The 21,407-nt window shown below is 40.8% G+C and overlaps 1 protein-coding gene across 3 annotated transcripts in view; it reads right to left on the bottom strand.

Moving 5' to 3' along the window:
- The window catches only part of tfcp2 (transcription factor CP2), a 135,704-nt gene that overhangs the window by 75,793 nt on the left and 38,504 nt on the right, over window positions 1-21,407 (bottom strand). For all 3 annotated transcript variants that reach the window (XM_072567302.1, XM_072567300.1, XM_072567301.1), the window contains 4 exons: window positions 16,709-16,860; window positions 16,393-16,469; window positions 8,648-8,753; window positions 2,576-2,682 (listed from right to left, as the gene is read on the bottom strand). In XM_072567302.1, the coding sequence (XP_072423403.1) occupies window positions 2,576-2,682; window positions 8,648-8,753; window positions 16,393-16,469; window positions 16,709-16,860 (442 nt within the window). The remainder of the gene's footprint in view (window positions 1-2,575; window positions 2,683-8,647; window positions 8,754-16,392; window positions 16,470-16,708; window positions 16,861-21,407) is intronic.

The raw sequence follows: 21,407 nt of genomic DNA, 5'->3' as shown, positions 1-21,407 counted from the left end.
TATTAATCAAATCGAAACCCGTATCTTCATTCTAACCAATTAAAGATTTAATATCCATCTTAGGTTTGTCCAATACATTCATCTCAAATATATGACCCCGCTGATCTTTCACTTATAAACTTCTGTGCCAGATGTCTCTTCACACTAGCATCTGGAGGAGGAGTGAGATTCCGAAAGCTTGTTTTTTTTCCTCAAATAAACCTGTTCGACTAGAACCTGTCATGTGATTTTTGACCCAGTCCAGCACCAGCACCTCCACGTCAAATGAAATTAGGTCAAAGGAATTTCAATGGACCTGCAATGCCAAGAATCTCAAAATTAAATACCAACGCCAGTGTTACCAGTAAGACGTGATGTCGTGGCTGCGACGTTAGACTCCATTCTTCCCAAATGACCCATCAAGACTCATTTGTAGATTTTTTTAAAAAAACTTTTATCCTCGTTTGGACTTACTTATCTCTAATGTGTGTGCACTGCATTATTCCTTCTTGCGTGCAGTAATTAAGAAACTATTTTGTTAGCTTAAGAAAGCCTGGTTGAATTGGCTCCTCTTAAAACAAATCAATTTGGTTTGGGAGAAATGTATCCACAAAGGAAGGGACCCCTTTGTTAATTAAAGCAGATGCATAGAAACAGCATCATCTATAAACTCCCCTCCTATTAAATACCATCATGACTTGGAACTATATAGTCATCGCTTAGGCAGAGTCAAATTTCTGGAACACTCTTCCTAACACAGCTCCACATCATGACATCACATGGACTACAGTAATTTGAGTTGGCAGCTCACCACTACCTTAAAGGGCAGCAATAGAGCTGTCAACAAATGTTGGCCTTGACACCAACACTCACATCCCATGAACTAAAACCATATTCAGATATATTTGAGAAAAATCAGGGAGGCCTCATTTCTGTGAAAGGTTCACAGAAATGTGATTGGATTTTCAAACTCTCAAGGAGGACATTCCCTGCTTTATTGGTACTACTTTGTTTCACATAAGCATAACGTTGTAAATCAGTAATAATGCAGTAACTCATTGTTGCTGTGGAAGGTGGCTCTGTTGTAGTATGAATCAGCTAATCCTTCCCCCATCCATTACATAAATAGATGCACATTTGGAAATGAATGTGAAATCTGGAGAACCCATTCGTAAAATTCAAATTCAGACAACAGAATTTAGACTTAAACTTGCACACATTTTCTTTATCCTCTCCATCTGGCAAGGATAAAAATAAATTGTTTCTATTTTGTTTTGGTCTTATTTTGGGAAGTGATCTTCAATTAATTTGAGGTTGAAATGCAGCAAGAAAAGGAAACAGTGTACTGTTTTGCTGGAAATTGGAGAGGATTAGAATTATCTCCGAAAAAAAAGACAATTGTTTGGACAACACAGGTACTGAACTCTAGAATTGCAACTCAAATTTCAAGCATCAATGTTTGCAGAAGTATCTTACAAATGTTAATTTTTCACTCATATCTTATGCACAAGTTCATGCTGGAATCCAGTTCATTAATCTTCTGTAAGTTGGCACCTTTCAAACAAGTGATAGCGTTTGGCAACAGGCCAATTGACTTCAGGACACCACAGCTCATGCAAATTCAGTCCTCACCAGATTTCCAGATTGGCATTTCCCAGGAGCAATCACATCCATGCAAGAGCAGATCTTTCATATGCCTAGTGTTAACTGGGTTTCTCATAACCCAACAATTGAGGATTAAGGCATGGTTAAAATGGGAAACATGATATTAACTGGTTAAAATATCATAATGTTAAGACAAAAACAAAAGGCGTTTGGTATGCTTTCCTTTAATCGGTCAGAGTACTGAGTACAGGAGTTGGGAGGTCATGTTGCGGCTGTACAGGACACTAGTTAGGCCACTAGGCTGCAATACTGCACGTAATTCTGGTCTCCTTCCGATTGGAAAGATGTTGTGAAACTTGAAAAATGGTTCAGAAAAGATTTACAAGGACGTTGCCAAGGTTGGAGGATTTCAGCTATAGGGAGAGGCTGTTAAGGCTGGGGCTGCTTTCCCTGGAGCGTTGGGGGCTGAGGGGTGACCTTATAGAGGTTTACAAAATCATGAGGGGCATGGATAGAATAAATAGACAAAAAGTCTTTTCCCTGGAGTGGGGGAGCTCAGAACTAGAGGGCATAGGTTTAGGGTGATAGGGGAAAGATGTAAGAGAGACCCAAGGGGCAGCTTTTTCACTCAGAGGGTGGTACGTGTATGGAATGAGCTGCCAGAGGAAGTGGCGGAGGCTGGTACAATTGAGATTTAAGAGGCATTTGGATGGGTATGTGACTAGGAAGGGTTTGGAGGGATATGGGGCGGGTGCTGGCAGGTGGAACTAGATTGGGTTGGGATACCTGATCAGCATGGATAGGATGGACCGAAGGGTCTGTTTCCGTGCTGTATACCTCTATGACTCTAAGTAGAGGAATAAAAATAAATTTAATCACACCCCAAAACTTTTTAATTTCTACTCAAAATTGCTATGGATGAGAAAAATATATGCTCACCACTAAATAACCAGGATGGGCAAAAACCCTGAATACTGAAGAGACATTATACCTGGATAAATACGGAGGTTCTCTTTGAAGGGTCCCAAAGAAACTCCACTGTATTTAGTTGTGTTGGATTTGCTCTGGGGTCGACAATTCCTACTGATAAAGGGATATCTGAAAGAGAGAGAGAGGGGTAGGAATTATTGCAGAAACACAAATTCAAATTGAACAACTAGTCAATGAGTTACTCTTCCAAGTATTTTAATATTGCATTTGGTCATATTATGTAGTCAAAAAACAAGCAAATGTTGCATCACAAAGGACATTGTTGCTGGACTCTGTGTAGCAGATGACGAGTGCACCAAGAGGGAGAATTCTACTTGACAGTCTCCTCACCAATCTACTTACTGATGCATCTGTCCACGTGGAGACGAAGTCTCACCTTCAAACGGAGGATATCCTACATTGTGTCATACGGTACTGCCACCTTGCTTAATAGGACAGATTTTTAATAAATCTAACAACTGAAAACTGGACAAGCAGGAGGTGCAACGTTAAGACCATTGGGATGTTGCACTGTATATTAAGCCCCGTTAATCATGGCGTATACCAACATAAAAGTTTTTTTGAAAAACTAAACAGTACCCCAATTTACCTGACATTCAGGCCACAGTTGATGGAAAGCACAGCCCAAGTTTCTGTACACAACAAAAATTTTTATAATAAAAATTTTTAAAAATACAAATTAAAAAATTACAAAAATTACTAATAAGCAATTACACTAGAGCTACAAGTAAACAAATACAAATCATGGACATACAACATTAACTAAAACTAATTCCCCTATAATTGCACACAGACAAGCAGAGTCAAAGATCTGCAGCACAGAAAAAGGCCTCTCAGCCAATTGGGTCCACAACAGTCAAAAATCTCCCAACTATTTTAGCCCCATTTCCAGCATTTGGTCCACAGCCTTGCATGCCCTGAATGAAAGTGCACATCTCAATACTTCTTCAACGTTGAGAATGCCTGCCTTTATTGCCTTTTTGGTACAGTATTCCAAATTCTCACTTTCCTCTGGGTAAAAATATTTTTTCCATCGATCATGTCATTGACCTATTTCATCAAGGAGAAACCTTTTTTCCTGTCTACTCTATGCTCCTCAATTTTATACCTTAATCGTGTCCCCTCTCAATCTCCTTTGCTCTAAAGAAAAACAACCCCACAGTCTGCCCAATCTCTCTCCGTAACTGAAACCTTCCAGCCCAGGCAGCATTCAGACTCCTCTGTCACCTCTCCAGTGCTGTCACATTCTTCCTATAATGCAGGTTCAGAATTGCACACAATACTCCAGCTGTGACCGATCATGTATTCCCTTGCCTTGTTTGTCTCACCCAAGAGCATCACCTAACATTTATCCGGACCGAGTTTCATTTGCCACTGATTAGATCAACTGAACAGATGGTCTATATCCTTCTCCTAAAAGAAGGAGAAAGACTATTGGCGGAGGAAGAGAAAAACTGGAAAGTCAGTTTGGTGGGTTTTTGCTTCCTGATTTGGATGTTGAGATAACCAGCCAGTTCCTTGGTATTCAGTTGACTTTCTTGAGAAGTTCCACTGGCTTGTAGGAAGTGCAGAGTGACTGATACACTTGATAAAATGTCTCCGATTTATTAATTCAAAAGTCACAGCTCACAACAACTGTAGGAATGGTGACTGGTTTTCTTGAGGTTTAAAACTGAAGTTATTTTACTGCAAAAAACAGGTAGCGTCGCCTGGGGAAAACAACACATGCTTTTGCGTCTGTATTGTTAACTTGTTTTCAATTCCAACCAGCTCAGTTAGCCAAGAATCAACCAGCTTCACCTATAAACAACAAATCTCACATTTGATCATCTGCACATTACAGGAACTCACAGTCTCACAAAAAAAAAATCACAATAGGTATCAGATTCCTTGTTGTGAAATTGTGGAGCCATCCTAATAATTCCCCAGTTTAAAAATAGTTCTCTTTCATTGTAGCCCTGCTTTTTTAAAGAAAAAATAAAAAGGCATGGTTCATATGGTGGGTGAGCCACCAGCAAAATTGTAGTCAACAACAATCTGTAACCTCATAGCCTGGCATATCCCCCAACTCCACCGTGACCATTAAATCAAGGGATCAACCCTAGTTCAATGAAGAGTGCGGGTAGTCACATCAGGAGCAGCACCATGCCGAAATAAAAATGGAGGTGCTTTCCTAGTGAAGCTTGCACGCCAAACAGCACAATTAGCAAGAGCCAAGCTGTGCCACAAACAATAAATCAATTGAAGTCCTGCCACTCATGAATGGCATTGAATAATTAAACTCACTGGAGGAGGCAGCTCCAAAATATCCCTTAAATGATGGAAAGCACAGCACATCCGTTTAAAGGCATTTGCAGCAACCTCTGCCAGAAGTGGCAACTGGATGACCTATCTCAGCCTATGCACGAGATTCCCAGCATCACAGATGCCAGTCTGTAGCTATGTGGAGTCAAGAAATAGCTTTAAAAAAAAAACTGGATACTAACAAGGCTATGGGCCACGACAACCTTCCACCACCAGAACTGAAGATTTATGCTCCAGATAGCCACCTCCAAGCCAAGCAGTTCCAGTACAGCTGCAAAACCCTAGTCTACTCCCAAAGTGGTGGGAGGGGTCACTTTGTTAGCTCTGTCAAGAGTGCTTCCAAAGAATTTGCTTCAGATGACAGAGGGCTATACTTCTGATCAATTGGTCTATGGAAGAAATCCCAAAACACCTTCTGTGCTGTATGATAATCCTTTAACCTTAGATGGGGCTGTAATTAGTTTTTTTTGTGGACAATTGAATGTTTTACACCCAAGAAAAACATTCATCAAGACAGAAGTCTCAGAGAAAACTCTAAAGCACTGAAGATGAGAAGAGAGAGGGTCAGAAAAAGTGAAAGAAAAATCCAGAGATGATGATAGGGTGATAGAAAGTGGTTCTCCAATTGGGTAGTCAAACAATAAGGGTACACTTATCTTGGCTAATTGGTGAGTTGATGATTACTTCTGAGTAGTTAACTGAAGATGATGAGACACCCTATACCTCTCTCAATTATGTTTTGACAGTTATGAGGAACAGAACACAGTAGATAAGACACTGGTGACAGGCAGAATGATACCTATATGCCTAGAGTGAGTACTCAAATAGTGTACAAAGCAGAAGAGTCCAGTGAAGGTATATGAATATTGAGAGAGAGCAGGGAAAGCCACTGGCAAATTCAAACACGAGCTAAAAGTTCAAGATGATGGACAAGAGGCAAGGTTAATGGGTTGACAAAATGAGTCTAAATGCAAAAACAAGGAAATGCAGCGTTAGTTCTCAAACATGATTTGATAGTGGCTTGAGCTACGAAATAATCACATACTTGTGTCAGAACTTCTGATCATAGTAAGGAGAGATCCTGCAGCAGTCCAGTAAGACACAGAAATCCAAGTAGAAGCTGTACCTTGACTAGAATATGCAAAACAATCAGGACTACAGAATAACCTCGCACACCATTTGAAGTAAAAGCCCTTATAACCAAGAGGTTCTGCTGGTTGCCAACAAAACTGAAGATAAATGAAGAGGAGGCAAAAGAAAATTGGATAGTTGGAAAGAATTGTGTCTACACGGAGGTGCCAGGTAGGGACCAGCAAGTCTTATCATTTAGATGGATATTTGTGGAAAAATGTCCTCCCAGATGGGTCATATAAAGTGAAAGCGAAACAAGTGGCTTGGCATTTTGAAGAGTCTTGGAAATTAAAATAAAAGCAAAATATGGCAGACGTCGGAAACCTGAAATAACTCAATGCACAAGAAACTCAGCCAGTCTGGCAGCATCTGAGAGAGAAACAGTTAACAGTTCAAATCCGACATGATGATTCTTCAGTTGAGAGTTGCAAGAAAGATTCATAATAGACTCAAAACATCAACACTCTTTCTCTCAGCGTTGATGTTTTGAGTCTATTATGAATCTTTCTTGCAACTTAACTGAAGAATCATGTCGGATTAGAAATGTTAACGGTTTCTCTCAACAGATGCTGCCAGACCGGCTGAGTTTCTCCAGTATTTTCTGTGTTTTCTTTAAATCGGAAATCAAGATATTAGGAGTGGACTCCCCCATAGCACAAAAAGTAATCCTGAAATTTTCCTCATTGACGACATATTCAAATGAACACAGGATAATCACAGGGAAAAGGGTTACGGGGAGAAAGCGGGAGAATGGGGTTGAGAAACAGACCAGCCCTGATTGAATGGCAGAGCAGACTCAATAAGCTAAACAGTCTAGTTTCTGCTCCTATGTCTTATGGTCTTATTTCTAACTGATTGTACTTGAAACCTTCTAAAGAGGCTAGTGATAGAAGACTTGAGAATAAACAAATGCATTTATGAACTGAATGATTATGGTATCATTAGGGATATGGATATTCCTTAGTTAAGCCTATCTTGCTAAAAGGTTATATTCAACTGAAACCAGATCTAACAATGTTCTAATCATACCACAATATAAAAGTCTCAGACATTTTCATGATGATTCTCTGTGGATAGGTTCTATGTAATTTGAGCAATTTGTTTGTAAGCAATAATAGTAGTGAGTTTAAAATTGGGTGTCAGGATTTAGGTACCTTTAAATATACAGAGGACCCTCGATTATATTAAGGACACAGGTGGGAGGTATTTCATTCAGTTAATCGAATTCTGGATAACCGAATGCCAGATAACAGTTCAGCCAAGCATCTGGACCTTGCGATCTTGGAAAATAATTCGAATAATCGAGGTTCCTCTGCAGAGGTAGATTTAATTTTGCTTCAACAATCTGGAAAAAATACTACTCATGTGCAGATAAACAGCACTTGGTTATTGCAGGAACTGAACCGTTATAGTGGCATGATAAAATATCCTACAGTTGTGGATGATCGACAGTCACATAAAAAACATTTTAAAAAATTAAAATACAGGACAATGCATACTCAAGCCTTGAGGAACCCAAAAGGTAAGCTATGAAATTAGTCCTTCTCAGTGATGATTGTCATGCCAAACATCAGTGCTAGAGTACAAGTGAGCATTATAGCATCCTTGGTGGATGAAAACAAAACATAGCTTCCCAGGCCAAAGGAAAACAAGAGAATAGAAGCAAAAAGTGCAACTGCAAGAACACTGGCCCTCAAAAGCAATAGATATGGCGTTTTCCTTGGAGCATATTTTAGGGAAAATTTATACTGGGTGTATCTGGGGTAGGGGAGTCTGAGAATTTGAGTTTACCCATTGAATATCATATAGCTTATTGCTCCCTGAGGGAGAAAGTACATTCGACAAAAAAGTAAAACTCCAGAAAGGTTAAGGATTGATCTTGTTAATGTCAAAGAAATATTGGATAGAAAATACATCTCCAATGTAAACTTGGTCAACACAAGGTAATTGTTAAGATTCCTTTACAAAAGCAAATGCTCTCACAAAATGCTTAGTGGAGATTCTAGAACAGGGTCTTGCATATGATGCATTATACAGGATAGGAAAATTTATTATTTTCTGTCTTTTGAAATACTGTTTTGTTAACTGTTATCAAGGTTATGGATACACAGCTAAAATGCATTAATTGGGATTTTGTAACATGGTAGTAGCATAATGCTGCATTCTGGTGAATAAATCCATTATTATTAAGGAAAGGCTGGTATCTGGCTTCTGAGGGAATTATCATTCCTTGCCAAGTGCCATTTAGAAACCTAGAGGTACGCAATTACCTAGTCTCCAATATTTCTCACATATCTTCACAACCTTATGAATGTGAGCATGGCCTGGGATGATAAAACCTCAAATCATTCCCTGCCAAGGAGGGGCAAGCACCTGCTCAACATACATTCCACTAATGTGGAAAGACTACAGATATGGACAGCTTGTAATGCTGCACTGACGTAGGTCAAGAGAAAATTAATTCAGCATCAAGAGCACGCTGCAGTTTGTCAAGACGGGAATCCGCTCATTCAGGATTTTGCATAATACAACAACTTTTGCACATCAAGTCAAACATTAGATTAAACATGCCCTTGGCCTGAAGCACTCAAAACAATGTTTACATGCATGCCTGAAAGTCTGCACTGCACCAATTTACCTAAATCTAGGATCCTGTCTCCTGGCCGGTTCCACCTCCATCCTTCCAACTGCTGGTGCTCAGTGTACTGTAGACGCCGGTCGTGAAACACCACTCGGATAATACTCTAGTGGGGAGACAAAAGGAAAGCACTGTTTTCATGAATTACCCCAATTGTTCATGCTTACCTTAAACTTATGTCAATATAATTGCACATTAAAATTAAAATGAATAAGTAGGTTGAGTCAACAGCAAGATTACAATGAATCACAAGTGATAAGATGGATGAGAATAATGAGAGGATAAATTTTTTCCCCAAAATTGCCAGCCATGGTACTATTCACAGGGTTAGTCACTCCTCACATCCACTTGCTTTAATAACTACCCTTGTTTTAAAACAGAACATTTTAAGACACAGTAAAACCTTTCCCACGCTCATCCTACACTTTAAAAAAAACACACAAATGCTTATTGCACTTCAGCATATTCTGTAGAACACTATCCCAGCAGTCCTCACTAATCTTACAGGATCTGCGGAGATCTCACCACTTCTAGGGAAAAAAAACACACCAGCACTCAAATTTCAAAAAAATGTCATCAGAAACCTTCAGATTCTGTACAAAGAACCACACTGCAAGACAACGCCAATTTTACCAGACCTTTAACATACTTAATTCTCCCCTCCCCCCCAAAAAGAGCTTTTGTAAAGCAAAAATTCAGTTGAATACTTGCAGTCACCAATTCTCCAGCATTGTTTTAAGTGAGAAGGGTTAATCTATAAACCTTTTTCACTTGCACTTTTGAGTATGCACCATCCCAAAATGAAAGACTAGCTACATAACCTTCATTAGGTAAAACATCTTCATTGGATATCTTGTAAAAATTCTTAGATTCTGTTTGTCAAAGTATGTAAGAAATTGCTTTGACAGGAGCCATTGTTTCAGCAGCTAAAATACTTTTAACACCTGTTATTTCTTTAGCTTCTTAAGCTCAAGGCAGGGGCCCCATTTTTCCCCATGAGACATATTACAAAACCACTGCACTTGAACACCTATCAGTAAGATTAGCATGTGAAGCATCACTAAAAATATATCACTATGTTCTTCAGATCATCTAAACATGGAAATTTAATGTACATTTTTCCAGATTTTTCAAATGAATGTTTTATTTGCCTCATGATTTTAGGCTGTTTCATAGTAGTATTAACTCCAACACATCAAAACTAGCATTAGGTCTAAGCAGAATAGCCAGCCAGCTGAATCAACTATAGATACAGATGTTCACAGCACAGGAGGCAACCATTCAGACTATTTTGTCCATGTCAGTCAAAGATCTGACTACACTAATCCCATTTTCCAGCTCTTGGTCCAAAGCCTGGAGGGACTAAATGCAACACAAGCATACATCTAAAAACTGCTTCAATGTTGAGCTTCTAATTTAACTACCTTTTCAGGTAGAGGAGTTCCAGACTCCCACCATCCTCAGAGTGAAAAGAATTCTTAATGCTCCTCTTTGTTTCTACCTATTATCTTAAATCTACGGTGTATAATTATTGATCCCTCTACTAATAGAAAAAGATGCCTTCCTCATCTATGCCCCTCAACCTTTTATCAGGTCAGTTCTCAGCCTTTGCTGCTCCAAGAAAACCTTTCCCAGCCTAACTGATCTTTCCCCACAGCTCAGACCTTCCAGCCCAGGCTGCATTCTGGTTGGCAACTCACATCTGCACCCTCTCTGGTGCAATCACATCGCTCCTACAGTGTAGTGGCCAGAACTGCATGCAGTGCTCCAACTGTGGCTGAACTAGCATTTTGCACAGTTCCAGCATAACCACCTTATTACTGTCTGTTGATATCAAGCTGCACAACTGCTCTCCCATCAATAGGTATAGAGATTTTGGGATGATCTAACATAACTAACTGGAATGGAATAAGGTTGTTGATTTAATGCTATTCCAGGCCTTCTTTGCTTAATATCTAAACCAAAGACCCCAGTAACTTGACTCCCAATTTTAAACTCTAATCTTATTAATAACATTTCTTAAACTTCACATTGCTGCAATAAATCATTATCCTGCAACAAGGTGGCTGAAAACTTTCCTTGGATGAGGACAAGCAACATCGCGTTCACCCAAAAGTGGATTGTACAATCGATTTCAGCAAGTCTCACTGCTAAATATCCACACTGGGAAAGTTTTTTTTTGTCAACTGATCAATAATCTCATTAGCACGTGAACAAAATTGCTCAAGATTTTCCAAATACTCTCTCCAACAATGGAAGAATCCACTCACACCTGTAACCCCTACCACTCTTCCAAACTCTGGGCAACTAGTCTAATTTTAGCCCTATAAGTCTTATTTGCAAGGATATTTTTAGTACAAACCCATCTTGCTGACAAATTAACCCTTCTCTAGTTCCTCAGACCAAACGATCACCAGTTATCAAAATCCCTCAGTTTTGTCCATCATTAGTTTATTCTCGTAATTACTGGGATCCAATGAAATGAGGAGAAACTCCTCCACACAGATAATGATCTGGAACGCACTGGTTAAGAACTTGGTAGAATCAGATTATATCGAGGAGTACATGCACACACAGCTCGACACTGCTACCTCAGCACCAATGACCCAGGTTCAATTCCAGTCTTGGACGACTAGCTGTATGGTGTTTGCACATTCTCCCAATGCCTGCATGGGTTTCCTCCCATAGACTAAAGACATGCAGGTTAGGTGGATTGGCCATGGGAAATTCTGGGTTACAGGGAATAGAGTAGGGGGTAGATCTGGGAAGAGATGCTCTTTGGAGAGTCAGCGTGAACTTGAAGGGCCAAATGGCCTGCAACTACACTGTAGGATTCTATAATTGTATATGCATGCACATAACCTTCATGAGCATAAGGAATCCTGGTTCTAGGTCTGTTCAAAGATTTCTGTGGACTTCATTTCATTTTATTACTATTATAATTACAACATCTAACTGCACTTTTATACCCGTCAAGACACTGACCATAAGCTTTCCCACTTGCACTACTGGAGGATCTTTCACTGGTATCTGAAAATTTTCAAATGCAAAAGTCATTTCCAGTCCTTGGATTGCATTTCCTTCCATTCTTGTTCTACTCAGTCAGTCCACAGACCTCATTTCTTGACTGCTACCCAATATTTAACAGATATCTAGATATCTCCAGAACAAGGGTCACCCGAGGACTCACTCTGGGTAACTTGTCTTTGGACATGATAGCCTTGTCCTGTAGCTCATGACCACTATCCAGCTCTTGACCAACTACATTCAGTTCCTCAAGACCTTCAACACAAAACATATGAGCATTTGAGGTACAAGGTGCCTCACTGACTTCCATCAGCTGCTCAGATTTTATAATTAATTCTGGTTAATCGTGAAGAATGAACCTTGATAATCTGATTGCCATGCTTGTTAAGTACTGCCTTACTTTCACAACTGCTACCAGCGTGTTTCTGGTCTGGAGGATCAGAAAATGACCAATGCTATTCCCTTATTCAAAAAGGGAGGAGACAAAAACGCAATTAACTATAGGCCAATTAGCCAAACATCTATTGTTGTAAAAGTATTGGAATTAATTAAATAAGAGCACAATATTTGGAAAATTAATCTCAGCAAGCGGAGTCAGATGGCTTCATGAAAGGGAAATTGTGTCGGACTACAGTTTTACAAGGAATCTCAACCAAAGTGGATGGAGAAGGAACCAGAAAACATGTTGCACTTGGACTTCCAGAAGGCCTTCGACAAGCTACTTCATTAAAAGGTCGAGTCCCACCTAATTGGAAGTAGTGTATTGGCATGGATAGAGAATTGGCTAATTGTCAGGACAGAGTGAGTGGAGATAAGGGGTGCTTTTTCAGCTTGGTGATCTGTGACCAGTGGGGTACCACAGGGATCACGGCTGGGACCAAAATAGTTTACAACATTCACTACATCCAAGTTATGTATGGCAGCCAAATTTGCAGATGACAAAAACAAGTGGAAAAGCAGGTTGCGAGAGGGATACAAATAGTTTGAGAGATATTGATAGGTCAGGTAAGTAGGCAAAATTTGCAAATGTGGAGAAAATGCAAAGTTGCTCATTTTGAAGAAAGAACAAAAAGAACAAAATATTAATTAAATCAAGAAAATCTGTAGAAAGCTGCAACACAAAGCGACTTGCTCACAAAACACAGATAGCACAGGGGCAGCAAGTAATCAGGAAGGCTACTGGAATGTTGGCCCTTATTTCAAGGGAGTTGGAGTACAAGAGGAGGGAGTCTTGCTGCAAATATACAAGGTACTGGTGAGACCACATTTGAAGTACTGCCTGCAGTTTTGATATCCTTATTGAAGGAAAGACATCATTTCATTGGAAGCATTTGGGAGAAAGTTCACTCGGATGATCCCTGGTTTGGAGGGACGCCTCATGAGCAAAGGCTAAACAGGTTGGGATTCTATTCACTGGTGTTTATAAGAACATGAAATAATCTCTGACAGGGTAAGTGCTGAGAGGATGCTTCCCCTCATGGGAGGGTCCAGGACCAGAGGGCGTACAGTCTCAGAATAAAGCGGCAATTAAAGACTAAGATGAGGAGGAATTTCTTCTCTCAGAGGGGTGAGTATCTTTAGAACTCCTTGCCACAGAGAGCTGTAGGGACAGAGTCTTTGTGCATATTTAAGGCTGAGATAGATAAGGTTCGCAATCAGTCAGGATATCAAGGGGTATGGGAAAATGATAGGCAAGAGGACATGTCAAATTTGCCATGATCCTATTGAATGGTGGAACAAGCTCAAGGGGCTGATTGGCCGACTCCTGCTCCTATTGTTTATAGTTTTTTGGTTAAACAGAATATGGGGGTGACATCTTTACCCACTAATCTCCATTAGCTTTGTATAACAAAGCCTGCATCACTCAGCAGCGTCTTAACTTTCAATAAGTAGGGAGAGAGTATTGTGCACGCAATTTTAAGTCAATTACCTATTACCCTCATCACCCTAACATTCCAATGAGAAACATGAGGCTTTGTTAAAAAGTTATAATAATGTGCTGGCTGGGTCAAGTGCAAGAACAAAGAACAATACAGCACAGGAACAGGCCCTCCAAGTCTCCACTACTACCTTTTGTTCTTCCATACTAAAACTGTCTTCAGTTACAGGATCCATATCCCTCTATTCCCTCCCTATTCATGTATTGGTCCAGGTGCTTCTTGAATGCTGCTATTGTATCTGTTTCAACCACCTCCTCTGGCAACATGTTCCAGGCACTCACCACCCTGTGTGAAAGGTTTGCCTCACACAGCTCATTTAAACTCCACCCCCCACCTTGCACCTTGAACCTGTGTCCCCGAGTAACTGACCCCTCCACCCTGGAAAAAAGCCTCATACTTTCCACTCTATCCATGCCATTCACAATCTTATAAACTTCTATCAGGTCACCCCTCAACCTCCTGCGTTCCAGTGAACGCAAACCCAGTCTAGCCAACCGCCAACAAATAATCACACCCAGTCCAGGCAATGTCCTGGTAAACCTTTTCTGTACTCTTAAATAAGCTTTATCATGCTTTGTGTCAAGTTTCATTTGTGCAAGGTTTACTTCACAGCAATGTCATCATACTGGAGGACACATTAATAGCTGCAAGGAATCAATATTAATTTCAGTGACTTGAGTTCTCAGTCAAAGATAGCTAAACAATTTGCATCACTAACTCCTACATTCCAATAACAATAAGACAGAGTCCTCCAGTATGTAAAACCCACCAAAGACAGTGACCTCAACAGCATCCCTTATCTGATTAGCAGTATCTAGGCATTCACTTGGGTGTTTAATTGGGTGGAGACAAACCATTAACTATCACCTAGACAATGGGACCCTGACAGAGAAAGGGATTCAGACACACTATACAGTCACTGAAATATACAGCATGGAAAGAGACTCTTTGGTCCAACTCATCCATACCAACCATATCCTAAACTGACCTAGTCCCATTTGCCAGCACTAAGCCCATATCCCTCTAAACCCTTGCTATTCATATACCCATCCAAATGCCTTTTACATGTTGTAATTGTACCAACCTACACCACCACCTCTGGCAGCTCATTCCTTACACGCACCACCCTCTGCATGAAAACATTCTCCCTTTAAAATCATTGCCCTTTCACCTTAAACCTGTGCCCTCGAGTCTGGAGCTCCCCTACCCCAGGGAAAAGGCCTTATCTATTTACTCTAGCCACAATCCTCATGATTTCATAAACCTCTATAAGGTCACCCTTCAACCTCCGAAGCTCCAGAGAAAATAGCTCCCAGTCTAGTCAGCCTCTCCCTATAGCATAATCCCTCCGATCCTGACAGCTTTGTTGGAGTTAAAGAGAAAGGAGTACTCTGTTGCATTTGGTTTCCCTAACTGTTTCAGTCTCCAGGAATTGGCTCTGTTACAGGAGAAGGTAGTTACTTGGTCCTAGGCCCAACCATCTTCAGCTGCATCATCAATGACCACTGCAAGGTCAGAAGTAAGGATGTTCACTGATGTCTGCGCAATGTTCAGTGCCATTCACAATTCTTCAGATGCTGAAGCAGTCCATGCTCAAATGCAAGATGACCTGAACGATAGCCAGGCTTGAGCTGAAAAGTGGCAAGTGACACTCGCACCACACAAATATCAGGCACTGACCATCTCCAATAAGAAACACAATCTAACCAATACCCCATGACAATAGAATTACCACTGAATCCCCCATTATTAACATCTTGGGGGTCTACTATTCACCAGGAATCGCCACATAAAAAGTGATGACAAAAGCTGGTCAGAGGCTAGTGTGTAACTCACCTCCTGACTTTGAAAAGCTTGCCCACCAAGTCAGGAATGTAATGGAATATGCTCCCAATTTGCCTGAATGAGTGCAGCTCCAACAGCACCCAGGACAAAGTAGCCCACTTCACTGACACCACATCCATAAACATACATTCCTTCCACTACTGACATTCAGTAGTAGCATGCCTCATTGACTAGATGCACTGCAGAAATTGGAAAAATCCTTCCAAACCCATGACCATCTCCATCAAGGTCGAGGACAACACCCCATAAGTTCCCCTTCAAGCCACTCACCACCCTGACCTGGAAATACAAATTTCAACCCAGACCTCAACCCCGCACCATGTCTGTTTTCAAGGGCAAGTGTGAAGTCTCAGTTAATGCCTAACACCCACATAACAATCAAACACATTTCACTGACAACTAATAATTCCCATCAGGGAATTGTTGTTCAGTTGTTATACCTCCTAATGAAACTGTGTTCAAGGGCATGGAAAATCAGGAGCAATTCAAACATGGCCATACAATAAAAAAACTTGATCAATGCTGGATTTACAGAAGCTCTTGACTTGGTTCAGTGGGCGGATGCTTGGACTTTAACGTAACAAATACACTTTTCACAAGTACAATTTTTAATTCAACAGGCAACCTGATCCTCTCATTCAACCGACTGACATTCAAAGATTCAAAAGGATTACAATTAATGAGCTTGTACTTATATTTAGAAAACCACCATTGATCATTAATACTGATTTAATTTCCTTTCCTCGCACCTAACAAGTTATATATGTCCAGTTACACATTTATTAACAGATTGGCTTTCAAATCTACATTAATCAGTCCAACTCCCATTAGGAAACATGGCAACACAATGCATTACAAATTGCTAATTTATTAGAATATGATAAAAATGGCATAGTCAAGCAAAACAGGCAACAAATGTTCTACTTTTCCCACCTTCACATATTTGCCATTGATTTCAGGCAACTCCCCAATTTTCCGATTGTCAAGCATCCGAATTTCATACGACTGCCCTGAAAAACAGAACAAACCAGAATACTTAACCCAAATTATCTTTACAATACATCAAAAAAATTGTTTAAAATGGAATTTTAAGAAGAGGGCAAGAATCTGAAGTGAACTGCATTTATATATTGCAGGCCATCAGACACCCTCACCAGAATGAATCAGACCAGCTAATTTACAAGCTGTTTAAGTAACAACACTGGAATTACTTATAAAAGTTGAGCTAGAGTGCAGCCCTTGCCCTTACCTTGGTTAAGATATGTTAGCGTTTCATCATGGAGCTTCACAGCTGGAGAGGTAGCAGCACACAGGACATACTGAAAGGGTAGCAGTTTATTCTCATTCTCTGGTGGCAAGTTGGACTCTTCCTGTTTGAAGATTGGTAGCGCAAGGACATCACTAAATTTAGAACAGAATTTAGGAATTTAAATATACAAATTTTGATTACTTCCCTCAACAGAATCTTGACAATATTTGATCAATAAGCAGTACATGCACAATGGATGGAGCCAAGATTTTGAAATTCAGGTGAAAAACATTCGGTTTAAGTGATTTGTTTGAAGTTGCTGCTCATTTATTGTCATGTTGCTAAACACAAATCTTCTGAAAGCTAGCACAACCAGCATCTTAAAAATGTATTTTTAAATATTTTGATAGTACCAGTGTTTACTTTGGAGTACAAGTGAGAGAACTTAGGGAACAAAAAAAAAAGTGATACCTTGAAGTCAACTAGGAGAAAGTGAGGACTGCAGATGCTGGAGATCAGAGCCGAAACATGTGTTACTGGAAAAGCGCAGGAGGTCAGGCAGCATCCCAGGAGCAGGGGAATCGACGTTTCGGGCATAAGCCCTTCTTCAGGAATGAGGAGGGTGTGCCAAGCAGGCTAAGATAAAAGGTAGGGAGGAGAGACTTGGGGGATTTGCATCATCGATAACCGCAGGGAAGGTGCCGGAAGATTGGAGGTTGGCCAATGTGTTAGCACTATTTAAGAAAGGTGATAAGGAAAACGCCAGAGAACAATAGACCAGCAAGCCTGGACATCAGTGATGGGCAAGTTGCTGGAGGGGATTCTGAGGGACAGGATTTACCTGTATTTGGAAAGGCAAGGACCGATTTGGGATAGTCAACATGGCTTTCTGCATGGGAAATCATGTCTCACAAACTTGATTGAGCTTTTTTTGAAGTGACAAAGCAGATTGATGAGGGAAGAATGATGGCTGTGATCTACAGAGGAACCTCGATTATTGAGTTATCCGAAATCAGATTATCTGGCAAGATCACAAGGGCCCGATGCTTAGTTATCCAACATTCGATTAACCGAACAAAATAACCCTCGCACTTGTCCTTCGGATAATTGAGGTTCCTTGTTATGGACTTCAGTAAGGCGTTTGGTAAGGTTCCCCACAGAACCTTGGTTAGATCTCATGGAATACAGGGAGAAGTAGCCATTTGGATACAGAACTGGCTCAAATGTTAGAAGACAGAGGGTGGTGGTGGGAGGGTTGTTTTCCAGACTGGAGGCCTGTGACCAGCAGCGTGCCACAAGGATTGGCGCTGGGTCACTACCTTTCTTCATTTATATAAATGAGTTGGATGTGACCCAAGGTATGGTTTGCAGATGACACTGCAATTGATGATGTCATGGACAGTGAAGGAGGTTACTGCAGAGTAAAACGGGATCTTGATCAGATGGGCAAATAGGCAGAGGAGTGGTAGATGGAGTTTAATTTAGATAAATGTAAAGGCGCTGCATTTTGGAAAGACAAATCAGAGAGGACTTATCCAATTAATGGAAAAGGTCCTGGGGAGTGTTGCTGAACAAAGAGACCTTGGAGTGCAGGTTCATAGTTCCTTGAAAGTGGAGTTGCAGGTAGACAGGTTTGTGAAGGCAGCATTTGGTTCGCTTGCCTTTGTTGGTTAGTGCATAGGAGTTGGGAGGTCACATTGCAGCTGTACAGGACATTGATTAGGTCACTTGTGGAATACCGCATTCAGTTCTGGTCTCCTTCCTACAGAAAAGATATTGTGAAACTTGGAACAGTTCAGATTTACCAGGATGCTGCCAGTATTGGAGGCTTGCATTATAGGGAGAGGTCGAATAGGCTGGAGTTATTTTCCCAGGAGGGGTGATCTTATAGAAGCTTATAAAATCATGAGGGGCATGGATAGGGTGGATAGCCAAGGCCTTTTGCCCCCAAGATAGGAGAGTCCAAAACTAGAGGGCATCAGTTTATGATGATAGGGGAAAGATTTAAAAAGGGATCCAAGGGACAACTTTTTCCACAGAGGGTGGAATGAGCTGCCAAAGGAAGTGGTGGAGGCTGGTACAATGACAACATTTCAAAGGCATCTGGATGGGCATATGACGAGGCCAAGTGCTGGCAAACGAGACTAGATTAGGTTAATGTAGAAGGTCTGGTCGGCATGGACAAGTTGGACTGAAGTGACTGTTCCCATGCTGTACATCTCTATGTCCTTGATATTGGCAACTATGTGGAGCATATTTGAAATGGGTTTATGATTTTAAAAAGACAGGGTTCCTAATCCAGCAGTAACCCAGTTTAAATCACCTTAAATGGCTTTCACAAAGCATACAGAACCCTTCTGGGGAAGGGCCACTCAATCCAAAATGTTAACTGATTTCTCTCCACAGATGCTGCAAGACCTGCTGAGCTTATCCAGCAATTTGTTAGTTTCTAATTTACAGCATCCACAGTTCTTTCGGTTTTTTAAAATACAGGACAAGTTCTAGTTATTAAAAAAATTAAAATCTTTTGAAATATTTCCAAAATGTCCAATTAAACAATTGCTTTGTTTAAAGATCATCAGAATGTGCTGGAAAAAAAGTCTTTTTATTGGGGTGGGAGGAGAAGGAGAACATACAAATAAGTGTGTTGTTGTGGTTCTGTTCGCTGAGCTGGGAATTTGTGTTGCAGACATTTCGTCCCCTGTCTAGGTGACATCCTCAGTGCTTGGGAGCCTCCTGTGAAGCGCTTCTGTGATGTTGCCTCCGGCATTTAGTGATTTGTACCTGCTGCTTCCGGTTGTCAGTTCCAGCTGTCCGTTGCAGTGGTCGGTATATTGGGTCCAAGTCGATGTGCTTATTGATTGAATCGGTGGATGAGTGCCATGCCTCTAGGAATTCCCTGGCTGTTCTGTTTGTTTGGCTCGTCCTATAATAGTAGCGTTGTCCCAGTCGAAGTCATGTTGCTTGTCATCTGCATGTGTGGCTGCGAAGGATGGCTGGTCATGTCGTTTCATGGCTAGTTGGTGCTCATGGATGCGGACCGTTAGCTGTTTTCCTGTTTATCCTGTGTAGTGTTTTGTGTAGTCCTTGCATGGGATTTTGTACACTACATTGGTTTTGCTCATGCTGGGTATCGGGTCCTTCGTCCTGGTGAGTTGTTGTCTGAGAGTGGCTGTTGGTTTGTGTGCTGTTATGAGTCCTAGTGGTTGTAGTGGTCTGGCTGTCAGTTCAGAAATGTTCTTGCTGTATGGCAGTGTGGCTAGTCCTTTGGGTTGTGGCATGTCCTCGTTCCGTTGTCTTTCCCTTAGGCATCTGTTGATGAAATTGCAAGGGTATCCGTTTTTGGCGAATACATTGTATAGGTGTTCTTCTTCCTCTTTTTGCAGTTCTGGTGTACTGCAGTGCGTTGTGGCCCTTTTGAACAGTGTCTTGATGCAACTTCTTTTGTGTGTGTTGGGGTGGTTGCTTTCGTAGTAGTCTGTGCGTGTGGCTTTCCTGTATACCTTTGTGGTGAATTCTCCGTTCGGTGTTCTCTGTACTATCGAATCTTCTCCCAAACTTCGAATACAAATACGTTAACAATCACACAACACCAGGTTATAGTCCAACTGGTTTATTTGGAAGCACTAGCTTTCGGAGTGCTACTCTACTGTCAGGTAGCTGTGGAGCCAGATCACAAGACAATTTATAGCAAAAAATGTGTCATGCAACAGAAATGGTTTGTTCAATATATCATATCAGTTGCATGACACAGTGATCTTTCGCTATAAATTCTGTGTCTTATGATCCAGCTCCACAGTTACCTGATGAAGGAGCAGCGCTCAAAGCTAGTGCTTCCAAATATACCCGTTGGACTATAACCTGGTGCTGTGAAATTTTTAAACTTGTCCACACCAGTACCTCCACATCGTCCAAATAAGCAGCAGGAATAGGTCATTCAGCTGCTCAAACCTGCTCCACTGTTCAATAAGATCATGGTTGATTTGACCTTTACCTCAATTCTACATCCTGGCCTACCCCCAAAATTGTACAGACTCTTGGCTGACCAGAGAGCCAGTCTACCTCTGCCTTAAAAAAATTCAATGATCCTGCCTCCATCAGACACTGGGGAGAGAATTCCAAATGTATGACGATACAATCCCTGATCTCTGTATTAAAATTGAATACAGATTTTGAACCATATCCTTCTGTTCTAGTCTATCCCAGAAGGAGAAACATCTTTCAGCATTCACCTGGTCAAGTCCCCTCAAGATTTTAATAGAAATCCCACCTATATCCATCAGGTTACGCAAATTGCAAAGCACGTAACATTAACAGTTGTCCACTTTTTCTTGTGTTGTGTGTTTGTGTGCATATCGTCAAGTGTAATTAAAGGCTGTGGCTCCTCAGTAAACTTTTCTGTCTTTTGCACTTTTCAAGGTGTCCTAGGTCTGGTTTCAAAAGTATCTATTTTGCCTTGACCTCTAAAAATTATAATTTCCTCTCCAACATTTTCTTCTCTAAAGAAAACCCCGCCTTAGTTTCTCATTAACTACAGTTGGTGGCTTCAATTTAATGGGGAACTTTCTTTACACCCATCTTGTACATTGTGTCTGCAAACAAACAAGTGAAGTCAAAAACAAAAATTTCTAGAAATGCTCAGCAGATCCGGCAGCATCTGTGGAGAGAAAAGTGAAGCCAGGTTCTCTTATGGATGCCC

This window comes from Chiloscyllium punctatum, chromosome X, assembly GCF_047496795.1.
Source record: "Chiloscyllium punctatum isolate Juve2018m chromosome X, sChiPun1.3, whole genome shotgun sequence".
Taxonomy (NCBI): domain Eukaryota; kingdom Metazoa; phylum Chordata; class Chondrichthyes; order Orectolobiformes; family Hemiscylliidae; genus Chiloscyllium; species Chiloscyllium punctatum.
Note: the sequence above shows the minus strand (reverse complement) of the source record. Positions and strands in the feature narration are given on the sequence as shown.